This window comes from Typha angustifolia, chromosome 3, assembly GCF_048772165.1.
Source record: "Typha angustifolia cultivar Huaian chromosome 3, ASM4877216v1, whole genome shotgun sequence".
Taxonomy (NCBI): domain Eukaryota; kingdom Viridiplantae; phylum Streptophyta; class Magnoliopsida; order Poales; family Typhaceae; genus Typha; species Typha angustifolia.
In genome coordinates, this window is record NC_133241.1 from 1,766,575 (window position 1) to 1,790,757 (window position 24,183).

General features: G+C 35.1%; 1 protein-coding gene across 1 annotated transcript in view; it reads right to left on the minus strand.

Annotated features, from left to right (window-relative positions):
- Positions 1-379: 379 nt before the first annotated feature.
- The window catches only part of LOC140780050 (probable ubiquitin-like-specific protease 2B), a 31,220-nt gene continuing 7,416 nt past the window's right edge, over positions 380-24,183 (minus strand). Inside the window, exons 5-16 of the mRNA XM_073125356.1 lie at positions 22,596-22,793; positions 22,446-22,509; positions 21,674-21,782; positions 20,756-20,824; positions 20,081-20,212; positions 17,081-17,281; positions 16,947-17,002; positions 16,782-16,875; positions 10,289-10,379; positions 2,983-3,102; positions 1,763-2,197; positions 380-1,656 (exon numbers count right to left, since the gene is read on the minus strand). Of these exons, the coding sequence (XP_072981457.1) occupies positions 820-1,656; positions 1,763-2,197; positions 2,983-3,102; positions 10,289-10,379; positions 16,782-16,875; positions 16,947-17,002; positions 17,081-17,281; positions 20,081-20,212; positions 20,756-20,824; positions 21,674-21,782; positions 22,446-22,509; positions 22,596-22,793 (2,406 nt within the window). The 3' untranslated portion in view covers positions 380-819. The remainder of the gene's footprint in view (positions 1,657-1,762; positions 2,198-2,982; positions 3,103-10,288; positions 10,380-16,781; positions 16,876-16,946; positions 17,003-17,080; positions 17,282-20,080; positions 20,213-20,755; positions 20,825-21,673; positions 21,783-22,445; positions 22,510-22,595; positions 22,794-24,183) is intronic.

Sequence of the window (24,183 nt, forward strand, 5' to 3'; positions counted from 1 at the left end):
TTTAAAAATATCAAACTAACATTAAGACTCAACATTTTTAGCATTAGCAGACATCAGATTTAGGGCAGGGTGTAGTTCTCAGAACTAAATGATCACTTTGGGCCTCAAGTTAGACCCTAATAATAATGGAACATAAATTTTGTAATGCAAAATCATAAAACGACTATGTACATAGACAGAGAACAAAACCTTAACCAAAAACCCTTTACGAACTGTATTGATGTAGTAGCCTCATTCGCAGGCTAATAAATTGGCGTAACCTTCCTTTTTATAGAAGGTTTATAAAGTGTTTGCATCTATACCATATAATAAATAAGAAAAAAGAATCACTTCACAACCCTTGGCAGGAAAAGAATGAACAGAAGGAAATTCTAGGGAATATGCTGTGTCCTCTGGAAGGTGATTTACATTTTTGCTCATTTTCTAATCAATGTAGAATTCATATTGCAACTCGAATTTCGTTCAACTGAGGTTTAGCTTCTCAGTTAAGCGTCAACATAAGAGTTTGGGACAAGTAGCTTTGACAGTGCTTTTTTTTACTATTAGATGAGGCAGATATCTTACCAACAAAGACAAGATACTGACTTCGCCCACAGAGTTCCAGAAGTGATACACAGGATATTTAAGCTGCTACAAAGTTCCTGCTTGACGGCAAAAAAATGTGACAACAAACACTATATATTTGTCCATAGTTAAAGACATAAGAGAGCGAGTGGCAACGAATGCTGCAAGATGATTTTCTATAAGCATTTTCACGAAGGAGGTCCCCTATTTTACAAGGAACATTTACAAGTGGGCAGAGACCATGCTACAGAAATATCAAGTGGAGGAATCCCTTACAGAGCTCCGTGTGCGCCTTCTAACTCCTTCTGGGATCAAAATCTTACGTCGTTTACTGGGTTGTGGTTCTGTTCTTGTATCATCCACTAATACCTCATCTCTATTCAAAGGACTCTCGTCATCAGTAATTACTATGTCATGGAATGATGCAGAAGGGACATTCTCTTGACAAGCCTCGTCAGAAAGCACCGTCTCTGGCTCGTATGTATTTACTTTCTGATGCGCAGCATCATCACCATCCATTGCCATGGTATTGCCATCAGCCTGGTTATCTTGAATAGCTCCACTATCTGCCTTTCTACTGTCAAGTTCCATGCAATCATCAACAATTCTATCTCCAGCCTCAATTGCACCGGTTGTCGCTTCACTGGTACAAAACTCATCCTCATTTGTTTTAGTTTCCTTACTACCTACACCATCTTCAACATCTAGCTTGATTTTGTCAATCTCCTGAGCAACCTTGCAGTTCCCATCATCTGGATTAATCGGGCTTATCTGAGAACCTTCAGCACAGACATTGAGTTTCTCACCAGAAGATAAAGTTGGGCTATCCGGAACATATCCAAAATTTTCAGTCAGGGGGGTTCCTGTTTTTATTGCTTCATTTTCATTAGAAACTACAATCCCAGCATTTAGAGATTCAAGGGAAGAATCCACATAGTTATCCTTCCCTTCTGTAGAACTATCTTTCATCTCATTTATTCCGTCCTTGTGGGAGCAGGAGGATGAACAAATTTGGTTGTGAGCACTTCCAACCGGCAGCCGGCTATCTTCTCCATCTAGGCCTGACTGAGCCAGCTCCTTATCCAGATGTTCCTAGTAGTTACATACAATCATAAGGGAAAAAAAAAGGAGAGAAATTAATCTAGAAGTGATACTAAAAAAAATCGGTTATACTAATCCAGCAAGGAAAAGGGAATACCTCATGAATGCAAGTTGCTGATGTAAGCATCTGACAAGGTGAATCATGCTGATGAGTGTATTTTCCATCCTCTATGGAAGATACAGAAATTGACCCTGTTTCAAGATTGTTCTCCAAAACAAGTCCAGTTCTCCCGTCAGATTCAGCAGCACAAACATGAGATCTGGCTAACACTTCGGTTTCATTTCCTCCATCACTAGATGGAATCGGATATACTGGATCAACCAGTTTGGCAGGGCAGCAGCGCTCAACAAGATACTCGACAATTGGTTCTTGCTCAACATCATTATTCTCAGTATACCCTTTGGTAAGATGTCCATTTCTGCATGAGGGGACATTTTTCTGAGAGGAGTCATCTAGAAGTTCATATATCAGCTTCCGGATTAGAGAACGCTTCAGAGAAGCATCAGCAGGTGGAAACCATTCAGCACTGAGCTGAAAGAAAACATGTCTAGAATAAGACAGAAAGGCATAAAATTCATACTTCATTGTATTATGTGAGAAAACCTAGAGTATCTGGTGCTTTAGATGGAACTCAGGGACCTTGATTATTGTTAGCGTCCTTCTTTTCAAGCAGTATCCAACAAAAACTAGTAATGATGGTATCATCCAATTATGCTTAGTTTCTCACTATAGTTTTATGGATACTAGAATACTTTCCAAAAATGCATTGACATCTCATTTACATAGTTATATAACATAATTCAACATACAAAAGAGACATAATTCCACAAAGTTACAAGCCACTAATAAGTACTTTGATTATAATCTGCGCTTCATAAAATTGGTTGGTCCTCAAGTATTCTCAGAGTTCTGACTTAGTTTTAACAGAATAATTTACATAGCTTGCAAATCTGTCTGCAAGAATATCCAAAAGCACGATTACTCGATTGGAACTCGTGGAGGCCCATGTAAAGTATTTGGGTTTCTAAGAAGAAAAGGAAGAATGAACATATCCATCTTTTGATTTTTTTTTTTCAAGTAAAAGCTACAAAAACACAGATAGACAGAGAATCTTGAGCCCATATACAATGGCTGCACTATTAAGTCAACAAATTATAAACAATACATTGGAGCATATGTGATCTAAACACAGCATGGAATTTCTTTATGAAATAGATTGACAGTATAAAATCACTCCATATCTTGATTTTTCAAAGTCAGCAAAAATATTGCCGTCTATTGAAGTATAGAAATTCAGATTAAAAAAAACAACTTACAAAGCTAGAGAACTTGGTAATTTTGAATGGGTTGAAAGCAATTGGAGCATCTTGCAGAAACAGCTCTACATAATGGAGTAAGAAAAGGCCACAGTCAAACGAGTTCTCCTGTTGAGGCAACTAAGACACGAAGAACAGATAACGAGCTATTAGTCATAAAGAAAATACTTAAAAGTTAAAGTTTGGCTACAATACTGCAGTATTTAAGACAACAAGAAAAGTGTATAAATCTATATACTGACATAACTGCAACAATAATCCAACTTCAAAGTACACAAACAATGACAGGAAAAAAACTTAAAAGGGCATCCATAAGATATATATTGCATTTCTAGGTAGCACCAAGCATCTATTACAAAAGGGCATCCATAAGATATATGAAGATGAAATGAGTTCTCTTGTGCCACTTTTTGTATCGCTCGATACAGCTAGAGTATCGAGCAGCACATCATGTGTGTTGCCCGATATCTATTTAGTTTACTCAAAGATATCCCTCTTTGATGTCTCTATTTTTGTAGGCTTATTTCCAAACCCAAAAAGAAGAAAATGTGAGAAATCTAGGATAGTAGGTTAATCCAAGGATGAAAAGTTCGAATCTGATCAAAAGATTTTTTTTTTTTTTCTTATTTTCTCTTCCTCTTTTCTTTGGTTCAGAAACCAAATCAGCGATTAACCATCCTAAATGTAGCAAAATGAAGCTAGATCTATCATTTATACAGATCAATCTACATAGATCTAGCATTTTGTGCTAGATCTATGTAAATTACTCTTCAAAATATACAAATAAAAGGGAAAGGGAAAATATTTGATAATTATTTGATATTATGTGTTGTATTTCTACTTGACTATTGCTATATTTAAATCTTTTGCAACATCATCTAGGGAAAACATTATAATGTAAGCTTCAATACATATATTAGAACTTAGAATATGTATAAATACCCTAAAATCCCTAATTACGAGTGTGATCCATAGGCATGCCAGTGTACCAGTGGTGAACTACTAGCTGGCAAGGGATGTGCCAACATTGGCTTGGCACAGTATATATCAATGGCACATGTCATGCCAAGCCGGTGTGCCATGACAAATCAAATGTCCTTATCCAAAGAAACAATCTTTAAACATTTTTAGGGCCTTAAATTAGTGTAACACATTAAAGCCTTTCGACATTATATAATTATATATTAGTGTAACACATGTAATTAAGTCCTAATCCCATAAGTTTCCCTTACTTTTCTTAGATTTTCTAAGTTAATGCAAATAACTTCACAAAAATCAAATATTTCCTTTTATTTTTTAAATCTTAAGTATAATTTATATGACTCAAACACCAAAAGGCAAAGAGGTACAAAAAGGATGAAAGATATCTTAAATTAGGTTTTGTTTAAAGTAAGATATGCTCAATTCCTGATATAATGGGGTCGGCATGAGTGGCAATGATGAAGTATTGAGATACTCCCACATATTGGTACTGATAACTCACTGTCACGATACGTATTGAGTATCAAACTATCAACCCATGCTAATAGTACTATCTAGCAAGGTGAAAACTACAAATACTGGTTATAATAACTAAATTGGAAAATCCACAACTATCTGAACAAGCCCAAAATCTAGAATCATACAGGATAGTTAAGTTTCTACTTAGTAGTTTGGCCCTCATTCGCTTCAGGGTTATTCTTTTCCCTGTTTTAGATTTGGTACACTATTCCATATTAGCATGTAAACATCATAGTTTTCCAGCCCTAGATAGAAGCAATATTCATCCAAATTAAATCTTAGACCACATATAAACTTAATTACCATTTTACTCTTGCTTTGACTAAAATTATTTTAAAAATCCTCTCCTCTCTCCTACCATTCATCTATCTCATTCCAAAAATTAAAAAATTTCGCTCAATTTTCCTACATATATTCTCTTTCCTACCACCCACCAATCTCTTAACCAAGTTTTAGATAAAACAGGTATAACATGTGAAAACCAAGTTTAAAGGGCAAAATAGTAACTTTAGCGAACAAAATGACAGTCAATATTTGTCAACCATGTTTTAAGAAAATAGGTATAACATGTGAAAATCAGGTTTAAATAAAAATAGTAATTTTAATGATCACAATAGGTATTAATATTTCTTAAGAAAAAATAGGTATAACATATCAGAACCAAGTTTGAAGGGCAAAATAATAATTCTAACGGTCAAGATGGGTGTTAATTCTAATAGTCAAAATAGATATAACATGTGTACCCATTGCATATATAGAGAATAATAATATATATTCATTGCATAAATATCCAATGGTAATATATAGTCATTCCATACATTAAGAGTGTTATATGTAGTCACTACATACATAGACAATGGTAATATAAAACCATTGCATACATAAAGAATGTTGCTATGGTCTTGCTTGATTGGTTTTATACATACATCATATTATGTACTCATTGTATACAAGAGAATTGACATGTAGCTATTGCATAACTCGGTGAATGTTATATGTAGCCAATGCATATGTAGACAGTGGTAATAATTTAATCATTGCATACTTGAACAATGGTAATATATAGCCACTGCATACATAGGAATGTTATATGTAATCATTGCATACGTATACTCCCTTTAGAATACAATTGCACAATGCATGTATAATCCCCTGATGATGCAATTGCACACGTAGTGCCGACTACAAAGTATTGCACACGTAGACCTGGCTTCCCTCTTAAGCATTGCACATGTAGCAGCTTTAAACAGAAGCTTTGCACACATTGTGGCTTTAAAAAGCATTGCACACAAAATGGCTTCCTACTAAAGCGTTGCACACATAAGGACTTCCCTCTCAAGCAATGAAACACAAACACCTCTCCCAGGAGTAAGTGTCCGTGTGTCCAGAGTATCTGTAATTAAAAAAATCTAAAAAAAAGGGGGACATATGTGAGACACTGCTGAGACACGAGCGTGACAAGGTAGGAATTTTGGCTAATATTTAACGGGTCGGGTCGGGTCAATTTTTGTTAACCCGGATCCAAAACCCAAACTAAACTCTCCTAATCTTCCCACGCCCCCGAAAAACCTTACTATCAGCTCCATATCCCTCTTAGCCAAAGACGATATAGTGTGCAATGGCGAGCGGTTGTGTGACGACAAACAACGAGGTTATCTCTCCTCCCCCCTCCCCACAACCACTTCTTTGCTCCCCCCCGCAAGCAACTCATGTGTCTCTCTCACTGCCTCTTTGCTCCTTCTCTGCTCTCTCTCTCCCCCCCCCTGCAAGCAGCTTATCTGTTATGCTCTCTCCCCCTCCCCGCAAGCAGCTCCACTCTCTCTCCCGCCCCACAAGTAACTCCTCTCTCTCTCTCTCTCTCTCCCCCTCCCCACAAGCAACTCCTCTCTCTCTCTCTCTCACCGCCTCTTTGCTCTCCTTTAAAGCCTTTCATATTTATATTTTTCCTTTTTTTTTATACCAATAGGGCATTAAGGCTCAAATTTAAATATTTGTTGTTTGTATTAATTCTAATTAGTGTGATACTAATTATATGAAATTTAAATATCTGTTGTTAAATTATATTAAAGCCCCTCTGCTCTATTAAATTGTTAAATTTCTAATACATATTTCTCTATTAATGTAGTTTTATTGTGAATAAAAATGAATACTGAAAATACAGAGTCTAGTCAAAATACTATATCTTCTATAGATGAAAATGCTCATTTGTGGAGATATGTTACTAAGATGAAGAAATTGGGAGAAGGTGAAGGGAATCATAATTTTAGATGTAATTATTGTCAACAAGTCTACAAAGAATCATATTATAGAGTAAAGACTCATTTGTTAAAAATTAGTGGGCATGGAATTAGAGGTTGTCCAAAAGTGAATAGTGAACATGTTATGAAAAAGAAAAGAGTTGTTGATATGGCAGAGTTGAAAATTAAAAATTCGATGCCTAAACAAATTCATTTGCCAAAATTTGGACAAGTGGCATCTTCTAGTAACTCAATTGGAGGTGTAGATTTTGATATAGAAGGGACATCAAGAAAAAAAAAAAGAGCAACAGGAATGACACCCATTGAGAAGTCATTTAATTCTGGTACTCACAATCAATTATGTTGTGAGATTGCAAGAATGTTTTATTCAACTGAGTTGCCTTTTCATCTGGCAAAGAACCCTCACTATGTTAGAGCCTTTCAATTTGCAGCAAATAATAATATTTCTAGATTTGTGCCCCTTAGGTACAATATGTTAAGAACTACACTACTTTAACAAGAGAGAGCAAATAATGAAATATTGCCAAGCCCTATTAGAAGCACATGGGAGGAGAAAGAGCTAAATATTGTATGTGATGGTTGATGCACAAAGGAGACCGCCTATAAACTTTTTAGCAGTGACTGAGAGTGGCCCTATGTTCTTGAGGGCTGTGAATTGTGTAGGAGAATATAAAGACATATTTTATCTCTAATTTGATCATTAAAATCATTAAAGAGATTGGGCCTCATAATATAGTCCAAGTGGTTACAGATAATGCACATGTTTATAAGACAGCAAAATACTGAGACAAATGAGATTGTGTTTGATGAGTGTAGCTGGATTTCAGTAACTGTAGAGGATGAAATGTGAATAAAAAAATTCATCATGCAACATTCAATGAGGTTGGCTATATTTATCAACTTAAAATTGTTTGCTATTGCAGAGACTCACTTTGCTTCAGTGATTAAAATATTGAAAAGATTCAAGAAGATCAAGAAGGGTCTTCAATCAATAGTAATCAGTAATTAATGGAGTTCTTACATGAAAGAAGATATTGGCAAAGCACAATTTGTTAAAGATAAAGTCTTCGATGACTTTCAGTGGGGGTAAAATTGAATATATACTTACCTTCACAGAGCCCATATACAGTATGCTACGGGTTGAAGACACAAATAAACCATGCTTACATTTGATATATGAAATGTGGAATACAGTAATTGAAAAGGTGAAGACGGTCATATTTATGGATGAAAACAAGAAGGCAAGGAATCTATTTTTTATTCAGTGGTGCACAAGATCCTAGTAGATAGATAGGACAAAAGCAATACACCATTACATTGCTTAGCACATTCTTTGAATCCAAAGTTAACTTAATTTCTATAGTCCACTTTCTTATGACTAAATATTTTATTATTCTTTCATTGCTATTGTTTACAAATTAGATGATTATGTTAATAGATATTACAGCTTATCATGGATTCAAGAAGATCTAAATCATGTACCACCGCATAATGATTTGGAAATTTCTAATATGAGAAATAAATGTTAAAAAGATTATTTCCAAATGCAAAAGAACGAAAAATGGTATACCAAGAGCATACTAGTTTCTCCACATCAACCAAAAGTTTTGCCGAGTATGATTCGATAGCAAACAAAAATAGTTTGAACCAAACATGTGGTGGGTTGCTCATGGTGCGGGTTGCTCATGGTTTTTCTGCTCCTATTTTTCAGAATGTAACACTTAGGTTATTTGGATAACCTTGCTCTTCTTCAAGTTGTGAGAGGAACTGGAGCACTTCACAGAGAGCTAAAGATTTAGTATATGTGCATACTAATCTTCGCCTTCTATCAAGAAGGTCTCCAGATTATTAGAGAGAGGAACCCAAGATGTGGGATGTTGGAGGAAATTCTAATGATTCATTTAATGGTGCAAGAATGTTAGAGTTTGCTGATCTCTCAATTGATGAACTGGATTTGGAGACTATAATATTTATTGATGAAGGCAATGGGCCAGCTGAAGGTGAATGATCTACCTTATGTTGCTATTTTGTAATGATTGTTAGTTTTAAAATTTCTGTGGAACTCAATTACGTGGATAGTTGGACATGTTTAGCATTTCTAGGGCTTGTAATGATAATTCGACGCCTTTAAAGTATTTTGTACACTTCTTACTGTCTTTCAATTTGTTCTTACCTTTAAATTAGTTCTTGATGTATACTTCTTAGTTCTTTGAACGATACTTCTTAGTTCTTATAGCTTGATGTATGTGTATTTAACACTATTAGATTGCAAACTTTTATTTTAGATGTATCAATAATATATATTATTTATTTATTTATTTATTTATTTATTTCGCCGTGTCCTATGTCGTGTCTGTGTCCTATATTTTCAAAATTTATCATGTCGCTGTGTCCGTATCGTGTCATGTCCGTGTTTGTGCCGGTATTGTGTCGTGTCCGTGTTTCATTGCTCTCAAGCATTGCATGCATACTGGCAACCTTGCAAGCATTGCATAACTAGCTTATATTAATATATATCCATTGCACATATAGAGACTGTTATATGTAGTTATTGTATACATAGACAATGGTGATATATAGTCATTGCACAACTATAATTGATCAATCCATCCCATTATTCGACTTTATGTCATATCAAAGGGTAATTTCATAAATTTATGAGACAAAACCTCTTTTTTCCTTCTTTGCATTCACTTTATATCACGTCAAATGTAACTATCACACCACTATTCTAAATTACAATTGAACATTAGAATACATGCATCTAGATTTGAGGTACAATTTTAGAAGTAAAAGAATAGATATAACTATTCTAGATTTCTCTTAATCTTAATGCGAACGAAGCCTTAACTTCCTATGGACATCTAGAAAGAATGATGTCACAAAAAAGCTAAAGCAGACAAGTGTATAGAAATGCAAAAGTTTTCGCTAGTCCAATTAAAAGTGATACTGGAGTAGATTCAATGGTACACCAGCTAAGAAGGTTTATTATCTTAGAACCAAGTGTAATGAACTTGAATATTCAAAGGCAACCTACCATAAAGACCAATTAGAGTACCAATGAATCATAGCCTAACCAGAATGAACTGAACTGAGAGGTGTTGACAGATCTGATTTAACTTGAAGTTTGAACAAATATAAGATCATTTGATAATCATAAGATCTACCAGAAGGACATTCAGGTTTACTAGAGCAAGACCCCACCCAGGTTCTTTTGAACAAAATTTCAAGCCTCAAATGCACATTCAGCTAAACAGTAATTTTCAAAAGGTTAGGATGAAACTTTCAACAGAAATTTGTTCCTTTAAATGATCAAGACAATCTCACAAGATAGAAGGACTAATGAGTATGCAGGAGGAGTTAACAAATTGACTAATGTATCCTAGAGGCAATCATAAAATTGACTTCACCATTATAAGTTATAACTAACTGAACTAAAAATATCATTTTACCCATAGTCAGTGATAAATAAAATAGTACCTTAGAATAATAAACTTCGGAGACATCAAAAAAGATTCTAATCAAATTGTTGACGAAGAGATGTATACCTCAAGTGAGACAAATCTTAAGTTTAAGAAATCTGCTGAATTATCATCAGGAAATTCAGGGTGTCTTTCCTTCCATTCCTCCCATAAGTAACTAGCACTCGCAAAGAGAAAAGCATCATCAGTAACAAGAACGAGCAAGTATCAAGCAAAAGATTACATCAACAAGAAGTCAAATAATTCCATGTTAGTAGAAAGGTAAAAACCAACAAGAAGACAGTGCTAGAAGAGATGACCAGTCAAGGCATTTAGAGTGAAACTTCAATGTACAGAATTACAGATAACAATGGAACAAGGAAACCTAAACTAAAGCAATTATTTCTGTAGAGTCTTTGAACTCCGAAAGATGTGACACTTATTTTAAGACAAATCGCAGGTTGGTCAGTGAAAACCTCCCAGGATTGCTGCCATATGCTATGTGCATAGTAATTTGACTATACTGTATATAAAAAATTCAAGCTATTGGCTGAAACTTAAAATGGAATTAACTGAAGAGATCTCTGTTTGACTTCTGATTGGGGAGTTTTGAGTCAAATCCATCTTAAATCATTAGCATATTTGCTACCGTACATGCAGAAAAGAACCTACTTGGATTAGCAAATCATCTTTTTCACGAAAAATATTAACTTTTTCCCATGCAATTAATGAATCACATTATTATGGCTCTATTTGCCGACGGATGAGATGAACATGCCTGTTCAACCTATTGGATCCTTTGGCCATGCCTCCTTCAACATGTAAGAGACATTGAAATCCAACATTTCCATTGCCAAATTAGGAGGCTTATCAAACGTAGATCAAACTTGATGACCAAATCTATGAATACAAGAAGATCTGATTTATCTGGAATTACTTATAAAATATCAATCATAAGAAGAGTACTTCCAATTAACTTTGAAGGATAAAATAAGGCAGGGATAGCATGCCTAAAAGAAACTCTTCAGGTATTCAAAAGTTAAGATGTAAGGAATAAAGAGATGAATAAAGAGAAACAATCTGATATAAAAGTCTACACATCCTCTTCTTTATTATTTCTTGTAGCCCGAGCCTCAAACAGATCAGAACGATTTAACATAAAGACTAAGAAACAAGAGAAATCTTCAAACTAGTTATGTTTTCTCCCTTTCTCCTCTTTTTAACTCAAGTTTTTCTTCCTTTTCTTATGGCACTCTCCTCTTCTTCCTGCTTGTCCTCCTTTTCAGCCCTAAGTCTCTTATTAAATGTCTACTTCCTTAGGGTAGATTGTGGTGAGAAACAACCCCTTACTCCTCTATACAAGTGACATGAATCTTCAAGCAGTCCTAAGATACATTGGAATATTTGTAGAAATCAAGTAAAGCAATTTGCCCCAAGTTGCAATAAGGAAAATAACAGCAAACACAATATCCTGTTGATGAAATCCCAACTAGAACCATTTCCTGTTAATTTGTTACAAAAATTAATCACTAGACTTGTAATCTTACAAAAGTCCCCAAAATTTGGAAATTAATAGCTGAAGTTGAACTCCATGAAGGCCTTCAAGAAATACTCTAAAGATCTTAAAAATCATAAGAGTAAAAGGGAAAGCACTCAAGTTACTCTATGATTGTGTTCTTTGTGGAGGGATCCATGTGCATACACCAATAGATGGCATGAGCACAAAGCAAACTCTACAATCATATGTCGGCACAGTAAAGAAATATCTGAAAACTTGTGTCATGCAAAAGCTAACTACTCTGATCGTTTTCATTCCTACCCCAACCCCAAACATATAAAACATATCTGCGATCTGAGGTACTTAAGGAACTTCTAAGCATACTCCAGGTTCAAACCAACTTAACGATCCTTTGATATCAAAACTTTAAGCTCGAGAATATCAGTATATGAAGGGAAATTCTAATCGTACTCCCACAAGAAAAACTCAAAAGTCATCGACTCACATATAAGTGTGATAACTCAGCAGGGTTGAGACGTTATCCATTGATTGGGGGGTGTGGTGACCTTGGGGGTTAATTCTGGGGTACTAAAGAATTCTTCAAGAAAAACAACAGGTCTCATACAGATGTTCAATAATAAAAAAAGGACCAAGTAAAAGGTCATGAAACTCAAGAATTGCACTCGTATGATGAAAATCATGATAATCAAAGGCAGCAATAACCAAGTACAATAAAAACTATGCACAAAAAGTACTCAGAAAATGATATTATTGGAACGTCTAAGATCACTGCTCTATAAAATCACACTAATATGCTATCATATGGTTGTCAAAACTTCAAAGACTGTGTATTCGTTGTACAGCTAACTGACCACCTACTAGAAACAAATTTGCCCAAGAAATAAAACATCTTGCAATGCTTGTTCGCCACCTGATCCATATTGGCAGCTTGTAAGACTTGTAGTATTAACAAAAAATGATAAAGTCATGCATATCCTTAACAGACCAAGTATAAGACAGCAGTTAAATCTAAAATTGTCATGAAAACTAAATGGATGTTTTTAAAATTCATCTTTTGCATTAACTTAAATAAAGAGAAAAGGCTCAAGTTATACGTGATTGCTACATAACTCAGACATTTAGAAAACTATGTGACCAACAAACTGTGATGGACATCAAAATTGAATAAACCTTTATTTAATCAATAGTTGAATTTATGAATTAGCTAATGTATATTACTAGGATTTAGGAAAAAAGGGAGAAGGTGATCTTCTATTTGTAATTATCTTTCTATATGATTCTAAAAATAATTAGTTATACATAACAAAACAAAGAAATGCTAATGTTTCTTCAAAGATATCATGTTATGCTAAACTAGATTTCTTGAGTTAATAACTAGATTAGTACTAATGATTTGATTAGTGAGCTAATTAATTTTATGTTCTTTAGTTGAAAATAATTAACTTAGTATCTTGTTAACAATCAATAAAGGCAATGGGCAGCCGAATGGTTTTGAAGATAGTGGAAAAGGCTCAATATATATCCAAATTTATATGTAATCATCATTGGGTGTATGCTCTTATGAACAAATACATCAATAGAGAGCTTCTTCGACCTAGGCCAACGAGGCTTGCTATAAATTTTATTGTATTTAACTCTAAATTGCAGAAGAAATTAGCGCATAAGGCAATGTTTACTTCCGAAGAGTGGAACAACTCCGGATTTTCATAGTTAGAAATTAGCAAGATGGTTGAAATATTATTTAAGCCACTAAATTTTAGGATATAGTTCAAGAAATTATTCGCATAATAGAGCCTCTTTATACTGTTTGAAGGAAGGTTGACAAGGAGAAAAGACCGCAAATAGAATATATCTACTACTTCTTACAACAAATAAAGAAAGAAATTATGAGGATTGTTGAAGAGAACAAAGCAAAGCCTTATATTGATATAACTGAGTATTGTTGGGATTTCCATATGCGCAAAGATTTACACACATGGCATGTATATGCAAATATACGTTGCATAAAGTGGATTCTTTGTAAGTGTATTAATGATTAATGAATGTCTACTTAAACTTTTATTCTTAAAATATTGGCAAGTTAAGACCTAAATCTAGCATATCAATATCATTATATCGACATAACCTTAGTGCCTAACCACTGAATATGAGTTGCTTTGTGCACGACGAAATTATACTTTTAGACTAGAGAGTGATTCTAATGTTGCCACTCTAGCTATAAATGAGGGGCGTACCTTTAGAAAGGGTAATGGAAATTTTGGGAAAGCATCTACGATGAATGGGCAATATAACACTAATCTCGGTAATTACTAAAATAGAAAACTTACTTATAATAATAATCTTTTAGACCTCTAGGCTTTGTTTGCTTTGAGTTTAAGGACCCCCCTAAACTAGTTAAGGGACCCCTAAACTGGTTTAATAACCAAACATTTTTTTATCTTTTTCACATCTAATCAAGTTTACTCTCCAAAAAATCAAGATTAAGAAGAGTTCGGAGCTTAACCTCAAACCAAATAAGGCCCTACTAACTCGTGAGTGAATTTTGACGTCATAGGTGAGTGATGGTATTCAAATAAAAAATATCTCTAAATCCCCTGAAAATATATTAGAATTGTATTACAAGGCGTGCGGTCATAGTTAGCAAGAGACATGCCTTCAGTATGGCAATTCTCTAAAAACTATGATATCCCGAAGTATAAATAGGACGAACTCTAGTACCATGAGGGCCAATAGGAGCGAGTTCTATCAGCGGAACTAATACACTAATACTTTGGTATCCCAAAGTTAAAATGGGCAAGCTTGTCAGTGGGCTAACACTGACGATGGTTATCTAAATTGACATATTTTGAGATTTTAATTGTGCTCTAGTGTATCAGTGATTTATCTTATATGGTATAATGGATTTGATTATGCATTATACTTTGATGCTTCAATTTAAATACTAGTTATTGTTGAAATCAAAGGCTTGGGGGCATCCGACTAAGACTAGAGTAGCCCAAAGTTGAAGGTGATTGATCTAGCTTGGTTGCGCACATAGGGCTGATCCAAGCTAAGGGTGTGTCTCACCCTATAGTTGGTAACCTCGTGAGCCCTAAGTGATTAAGGTGATGTTGGACGACCCTAGGAAGGGTTTAGGCAATGCAAGGCACGCCTCAAGGGAAATGAGGTTTAGGGCTTGGACACAAAGAAAGATCTGGCTCTTATCTTGTTGGCCAATTGGACTGCAATTTGGTCAATCACAGCTTGCCACTGGACTAGGAGATGGGTCTAAATCTTGGTAAGAGATGGCTATACAGTGGGCTCAGGGTTTCAATCTAGACAAAGATCAAAAGTGAGAAAGCCCTAAGATGGATGGATTGGCTCGGGTCTGGTTAGATCTGCTAGAGCTTCGGTTTGGTTCAAGCCTTTAAAAGTGGAGTTTGGGGGCTGAAATTTGGGCTGACTAGTGCATGCATGGGCTAGTTTGGGCTGAAATTTGAGCTTTGGTTTGGTTCAAACCCTAAACTAAGCCGACTAGTACATGCATGGGCTAGTTTGGGCTGGTTAGGATTTGGGCTGGAGGTGGCTGACCCGGAGTATAGGCAACCTTAGCTAGGTTACTAGGTGGTCCAAATCAAGGAGGGCAGCTAGGTTATTCAATCGGCTAGTAAACCGGCTAGGACTAGAGGCTGGATAGAGGTTGCGCTTTGGGGCTGCTTGAGAGGTGCAACCAGGGATGGTGGCTGGTTGCGGGGAGGTGCTGGTGGTGGTAGGGTGGCCGAGTAGAGTGGTGGTGGTTGCTCGACAAGGGATGGTGGTGGTGGTGGCCTATGTATGCGAAAGGATTATGACGGCTATGATAGGCCAACCGCGACAGTGGCAAGGATGAAAACCATGCAGAAGGTAAGGACAACTAGGGCAAAAAGAGACGAGAGGGAGAATTCATAGACAACGAAGAAAGAGGAAGACTAGACCCAAATCATCATACGCATGACATAACTAGGACTGCACTCCTTATATATACAGAGGCTAATCTGACTTAAACTGAACCGACTAGCCAACTCGGCTAGAACCCAATTAAAGCAAATCATAAATCGGTTAAGACTGAATTGTACATGACCGACTAGCCGAATCGCCACAAGCTAACTCAAGCTCTGACTCGGCCCGAATCGTATCATTATTTATTTACTCTTGTATATTTTCTATTATATATTCGATTTTTAAAATGGTTCTATTTATTGAGTTGGGATATGAGTTTATTATGTTACTCCTCTTGTTTCGACTCTTACGAAGTGTGAGGGCATATAGTGGGATCCTCTACAACACTATATTGGTAGCATACTACTAGTTGTCACATTTTGTATCCTACCTTATTAAGGGTAGTTATTAGACCTATGTGGCTTGTGTTGTACGTAAAACCTACAAATTTAATATGTATACCAATTTTTGTGATGTTGTAAATAATATCTCCAGATTATGTTTTATAATTAAGAGTTTACACAGATGCACTGTGGCACTGTCTAATATTTTGGTTATTGAGTTTAGCATATAGTTGATAAAAAATAAAAAATAAATAAAAAAGCTTAGCATATTGGAAACATAAAGATAATCAATTGTGTTACTAGGTAGATAATCAAGTGTTGCAGGTGTGTTATAAACCTTGCGCTCTATTAGGCACTATCCCAAAGGGGTAGCGATCGGGGATGCTTGTCTACTATAGTGTTAGTAACGGTTGACATCAACCAGCAATCGCTTTTTTTGAAAAGGAAGTGTCAGGACAAAACACGTTCAATCGTACTGATAAAAAATGCTATCCAGAGATTAAGCCTTTTAACTTCTTCTTACGTATAATGAAATATCAAAACTGTGTCCCCTCCATATTTTGGCACAACACACAACTTGGTGGAATAGAAAGGATATACCTGGGTTATCCCTCTCAATTCTCAAACTAAATAAAAAGGAAGAGTAGAAAGTTATACCTCCACAAAAGAAAATGGTGTGTGCGTGTGACAGATCAAATGCTAAATGTCGACAGTTCTAAACCAATATACAACTAGGAAAGTTTTCTGAAACAAGAACTACCTTTGGATGATGTTCTTCAAACCACTATGACTGCCTTTAATAGAATCCATATGCAAAATACATGGCACTTTAGGTGATTCCTTTAGGTCACCATCTGTAACATCATAAAGCATGAGATAATAACTAAAAGGTTGCAATGGAATGAACAAATAGAAAAGGTCTTACCCCCAAAAGTTGCTATTTCTCCGGGATGACAAATAACAAGCAGACTCCAATGAAGGCTGAAATGCAAAGTTTAGAAGCTTAGATGTCAAAAGTGATTTATTCACACATAAAATGTACAAAAAGGAGATTCTTACTTGAAGTTAACTGGAATCAAAATGTAATCCTTCTCAAATATATTTACTTTTCGAGTCCACTTGCGGACACGTAGGAAAGCTGCTCTGCCTCCTGAAGCTTTCCCAGGATCCTTATCAAGGTCTGCCAGCTTACGAAAGAAAAAACTATTAAAAAAGTGGAACCTTTGCTTCTCATTAGCTTGAATCTTGTCCTTCAAGTATCTGAAAATAAGAAAATCACAATTACAATCTGTCTTAGTAAAAGCTTCACATAAATATGTACAGAAGTTCTTTGTTCTAAATAAAAAAGATAGCTCAATGGCATGGACGTTATAGCAACTTTCAAATGCATGATCTGAATTTAGTTTCTAGTTTTGATAAAATTCTAGAAGATGATTCCAGAACAAGATATTTCCATTGGAAAAACATACTACATCTCAAAGATTAGCAGTCCCTTGCCTATAAATTTATCTATAAAAGGGAAAATGATGACAAAAACAGAAAATTTATTTCCGCCACATTCAACTCAACTGGACCTACACGTTGAAGTTACCTCAAAGAACACGATCATATAACATGCTCTGCCATCTTACAATCTGATCAACTAAGTTGACTATCATTATGCATTGCCTGATGGTTAATCGACGGCCACCCTATATAACTACATTAGATTCGTGAAGATAAGTAACGTGCAATAAAGCTTCTTTACCCAAATGTAGAAGGAAACTAGTGAAAGCACCCAAATAATAAATCATTGTCTCGTTCCTCTATACAATTAAAGTTTGGCACTACTGCTGACGCATCATTGCTTAAAAAGATGTATACCGAGAATATGAATAAATATATGTTATGCATAAAATTCTTTTTATGGGTCTCTGACTGACAAAAAGGTCAAATTAATATCGGAAATGTGAAATGGGATGGATGAACTGTCTATATATACATATCCTTTTGTGCAATATCAGAACACTCTATTATGTAACTTCATAAAGAGAACAATGTAACACTCACCTTGCCTTCCTTTCTTCATATGAAAAGAACTTCTAAGAAATGTAGGCATTCTATTCAAATATCTCAAGTTCTAACTGTTTGCCTCATAACCACAACTTGTGTAATCTTGTGAGTAACTAAGGGTATGTTCAGTCTAAAGATACAAACATGGTCGGGTTCAAGTCAATGTTGAACCTTGCCATCCAAGATCACGCTGTTGAAACTAAAGTACCTAAAAGCCAAAGCACCCACCAAAAAAGTCTCTTATATTTGAAGACCGGGAAGCACAAGAATTGATATAGACATAACACTTTCTATATAATTAGCTAAGAGGCATCTAAGGCTATCAAACTAAATATGTGAACATTTTAAGATGCTAGGTAATGACCAAGTGGTATTTCAGACAACAGTCGGTACCAGTAGACTGTTTGTATTGTTAACTTTCTGCCACACGATGTATATGGGGACAATCCACATGTGAACATTTTAAGATGCCTAGGTAATGACCAAGTGGTATCTCAGACAACAGTCAGTACCATAAAAGTTTCATACTAGTAGACTGTTTGTATTGTTAACTTTCTGCCACACGATGCATATGGGAACAACCCACATGTAGGGGTTACCAAGAACCATACGTATTCATGTGCTACTACCATACGCTGTTAATAATGTAGACGTATGGTAAGGAAAGACAATATTGATTGCAGTTTTAGCTTATACTCAAAAAGATTTTGCAGAAATTGTAACGGCCTTGGGAAGCAATCCAACACTTCCTGAGAGAAATTTCTACAATATATGAATAACAAAGTAGAATTGTAGATAAATGATCTTTCATATAATGATAGATAGATGATCTTTCAATTGATATCTGCTTATCAGCATCCTATGAAATAAACCCAGTAAATCCTTGTGCAATTTCAGCCTATTATATTTCAGTTGGCACATATTTATGCCATCTGCACCGTTCCAAGAGTTTACAATCTGCATAAGCATTATTATATACTTAAGTGAGATTAGGAAGAGTAGATTCATATCCTTAGGCTTCAGTAGTCCCTCAAACTCGAACTTACCATAATAGGGATTCATAGAGAAGAAATGAATATATGGATGGAATCAATGACTCCATACTCTTTTTGGCATTTGTTACCAAAAGATACTAAAAAATCTTCTACAAAAAGAAAATAATAAGATTGTAAGTGTTTAGCCCTTGAAAGAAGATGAAGATACTCAAAATAGCATCAAATCAAAATGTCCTGCAGCTCCTTGTAGATATGACCCTTCATTGTCATGTTTGCACCAAAATGAACCTAGTTCACCTAAAAGATTGATGAGATATATGACGTTGACAGAAGGCTCAAAGTTATCATAGCAGCCATGAAGCTCCCATGAACTTTTCTGGAAACAACTGAAGGAAGGATAGAAGGAGAGGAGGGAACAATACAGATAGGTTGATAAGGCAGTATTCAGTTAAATTTGATAATAACCAAAAAAAAAAGTTATCAAAAGCGACAGATAAATGTGATTCTTTTATCAAAACCATCTTGAGTTTAATTTGCTTCACATCTGGCATGACAATGTGAATCCATTCATCCAGATCATTCACAGGCATCAGCAAGGAAAAATAATTGAAAGCAGACTAATCTGTGGGTTGCTTAGACCTATTTGTGGATTAAAAAATATTACAGAAATCTAACTTCCAAAAAAAAGGAAGTACTTTATGTGCATAGGAAAAGGATAACATTATCGTACTTCATATAATGAGAGTCTGTGCACAACAAAATTTATGTGATTCTTTATTATTTATGTTACAAAACCAGAATACATGCCTCCAGGATTTTGTTAATATCAGGCTCCAACCATCCTAATAAATTAGATCAAACTAATAAGGTCACAAAATCTGAACTTATCAGGCTTCTTTAGACCCAAAAGGAACATATTCAACAGTCAAGGATGTTAAACATACAGGAACCTCCTAACACAGGAATACTAATTCTAACACTGAAAAAGAACATGCAATTGCATAATTCTTACTTGATGTAAAAATCAATGATGGTGTCATTGATAAAGGTCTCCGGTAGTAACAGCTCAATATCTCTTTTATTTATAGAGACAGCATCAGGATCTCCTCTGGGGTAGATAACGTCCTCAAATGGCTCCACAATGCTGGGACAGAACCTTCTATTATTTAGCATAAGGTAGGAAATGCACAAAAAAAAAAGCTAAACATCCTGAAAGAAATTGTACGTCTTTATACAGTTATCAATATCATGACTGTGAACCCAATATTCAATCAAACCACAGAGGAAACAAACTGAAATCTCGAAACATTACGAGAAACTAAAACTGAAATAAAAACTTCAAACCTTGCGGGACAAAAAAAATCGCTTCAATGGAAACCCTCATCTTGGAAAGTCGCCAAATCTAAATAAAACCATACATTGACCAAGTACATGCAAATTAAATGCTTTCCAATATGCTATGCATGTACACTAAGAGACAATATTTACTATTTAGTTCATAATTGATTGCTCATGGACATATGTACTGCATGGAGGAAGAGACAAGAATTAACTACATGTAGATCCTTCTAACAAACAAACGCACTCATGCGCATAGCATATGTTTTGAGTATGCTACCAGTAAATAAAAGTTTTTAAGAAGATTGCACAACTAAATGGTACCAAAAATAATAATAAAAACACTCACCCAGTAAAGTATTGTCTTGGAAATAGCAAATTGGGCTCCATGTCATCACTTTCCCAAACCAAGTCATCACTGGCATTACAAAACAAAAGAATTATGAGATTGGCACAAACTAGAGATAGTAGAGTTAGATTATCTTTCTAAGAGAGGACACGGGAGTAGATGGTACCATCATGTTCTACAATTGGTTCAATTCCCTGAGGAGCATGACATTTCTTTTTTGTGAGCACATCACGTAATACTTGCACATGTTTTATACTATTACCAAAAGCAGTTCTAAAATGGTATTTCTGATGCATTGATCAATATCAAACTAAGAAGACTACATACATTCTTAAATTTTTATTTTTCATTTCCTTTTACAATTTCAAAGAATGGTCTAGAAGAAACCACTCAAACCAGAATACAAAATAAACAAATTCATCTAATTACCTGTACCTAAAGAGTCAAAATAACCTAAGAAGGTGCACTAAAAATGGGCTTGTATTTCTTTTGCCTCTCCTTACACAAGCCTTGGAGCTTAAAGCAGGTGAAATATTGAATTATTATCTTCCACATTGGCCAAGAGTTTATCATCTTTCTACATATTTAAGAATTTAAGTAAATTAATGACAGTTGCTGCTTGGATGGATGAGCGTAAACTGTGCATTTTAAACCATCTTCCGAAATGCAAATGACAACATAGTTATCCAAGAAGTCCTCTCTTGCCTAGTGCTGACCAAAAGTTTGGCAAGCGTAAATAAAATTTAATTAAATGTTATGTTTCCTTAAAGCCTTCTCAACTTTAACCATGATCTCTAGCCCAAATCAAAATTGAATGGGAAATAGCTTGCTTGAGGCATTAAATTTGGGCTAAGAATCAAAGAGCTGATGCTACTTTTATTAACAGAAATACATAAAGAATGAATTCTAAGATCTTACTGTGAAATTGACTTCCATATATCCCGGTATCTTTGTGCGAGAATCTTGATCTTTTGCTCTTTCTCCAACCAATGCAAATCTGCCACAGCAAATCTTACCTTGCCAAATTCTAGGTATAACGTCAACGAAAAAGATAATATCAGTTCAACTTGCAACAGAAAGATCATCAAAATCTTGCAATCAACTAATAGATTAGAAAATTGCAACTTATAATAACATAACAGTATATCTAACAACACAATCATACTCAGGTAACAAGTAAAGCAGCATGAAAGTTCATACATCTATACTAAGAGAAAAGAAAGAAAGTCAATTAGGTTTCCACGATAGGTACAGAGTAACACTAGGAGAAATTCAGAATTTTCTTACAATTCCCACGAAAACCTAAAAATACCTATGTTATATGTACAAGAGGCCTTTATCACTAGCTTCAACAAGATATTGCCCAGTCGATAAAATATGAACTTTGCACAAGCTGGAAATTTCGTATATCAGAAGACACTAGAATGTTGTCCCAACTCACACAACCATTAAAAAAGATATTGTTCTCAACTGCAAAGGAAAGACATGATTGTGATACCCAGATTAAATAATAAAGCCAATAGATTCCACATAATAAAGCTACAATAATTATCTACTGAAAAACATCTGAAATAAGCAAGCTCTATCTAATACTGAAGATAGATCAAAGTTTAAAGATAAAAAAGATCAAGAATTAATAGGAATTGAATACTGAACATAAACAATAAAACAGGGAGCACAAAAACCTTACGTTCTTTCTCATTTTCATCCTCTGTGTTAGCTCGAAGAGAAATTCTCACCAAAGCAGCTTCAACCTGAATAAGACAAGGATGTCACAGCCAAATAAAGCATGGAGGATGAAGCAATAGAGTTTAATTTCTAATCCAGGGTGATAGCTCACACTTTCAGTCCACTGACAATCAATATGAATGATCTCAGAGATCCCCAACTCGATAACAATATTCTCATCATCTCCACCTGAATCCGCATACTCAATCTTAATGCAATCAGCCAAGAAGGTTAATCGAGGTTCCACATACAAGGTGGTGCCATAAGTGACAAAATCAGGATGAACCGTAACTGCTGGATCATTTTCAATCTGCAATATAGAAAGAAAAAACAACTTGTAGCGACTGATTAATATCAAATCTGAACAAAGGGAGATGCAAATGCAAAATAATAACTCAAGATATTACAATGAGTCGGCTGAGTAATATAACTGCATAACTATGCAAATTATTATTAGGAATATACTCCCACTATAATCATGTCTCAGATGAGGATAAGAAGATGGAGTCAAATAATGATTACCAGATGTTTAGATACCTATTGCCATGTCACGTAGTCCTGTATATACGATACTTATTTGTGAGTTCAATTTCTTGATGGTCTGTTGTGGTCATGTATGACTTGCCAGATATGGTGAATGTTCAATAATAGTATTTCGTGAATGCTCTGGACTTATGCATACATATGTATGCTCATGGTATTTGAGGAATAAAGAATCAGGGCAACTAACCGACCAGTGTAGCATCACATCAGACCCGGCATGTGCAACTCACAAGTGCTTGGAAGGCACATGATGGGCATATCGAGAGGTTTACGTAAGCATGTCCAAAATGGTATTTCCTCATGAGTATCAAAAATACAGACTTCATTACAGATATGTTCTTGATCATTTTTTAAAGAAAGGTGCATATGTTCAATAGGCACTAGAGGTAAAAAATTGTCCAACATATGCATTATTTAGACATTTAACCCATGGATGGCTATGTTGGTCAGCATGCCCCATGCCAATAGTGGCACAGCACTTAGCGAGGGGTGTGCCAGTGCACAACCCCGTGTCGAGCCGTGTCATTTGGCACCGCCATGTGATACGTCATTATGCCATGTGGAGCCCTTTTTCTTAATTTTTTCTATTTTCATCAATTACTATCAAATTAACTAATCAAGTGATCATTTAGAAAGTTTATATAAAATTGATGATAATGAGACTAGAAATAATAATGATGATGACAAAGATAGTGATGGTGATAATGACAAGACTTAGTCTGGTGCAATAATAATAGAGATGAGATATCCGTCCTTATTACACAACTTTCTCATAAAGGTATTGTTTTAACGGAGGACTTGAGTCTGTAAATAACAAGATATTACGATAGGTACGTACACAAGATGATATGAGCTCATCATCATTAACATTATATCAATTATACCCACAGAGCCACAACACCCTTATTATACTCTATATCCACAATTTACATATGTTTATAGTGTGTCTATGCTAATACCGGTGCCAATTGTTCCCGTGCATATTCAATATCTATATCATATCATAGGAGAATTATAAAATTTCTATTTATATGAAGACTATATGAGACGTTACAATGAGCAATACTATTAATGAATGAGTTTTGAAAAATATCAATAGTATTTAATGCAACATTCTTATGTTATTTTTGTGCCGACAAATGAAGTCTTCAATTCTC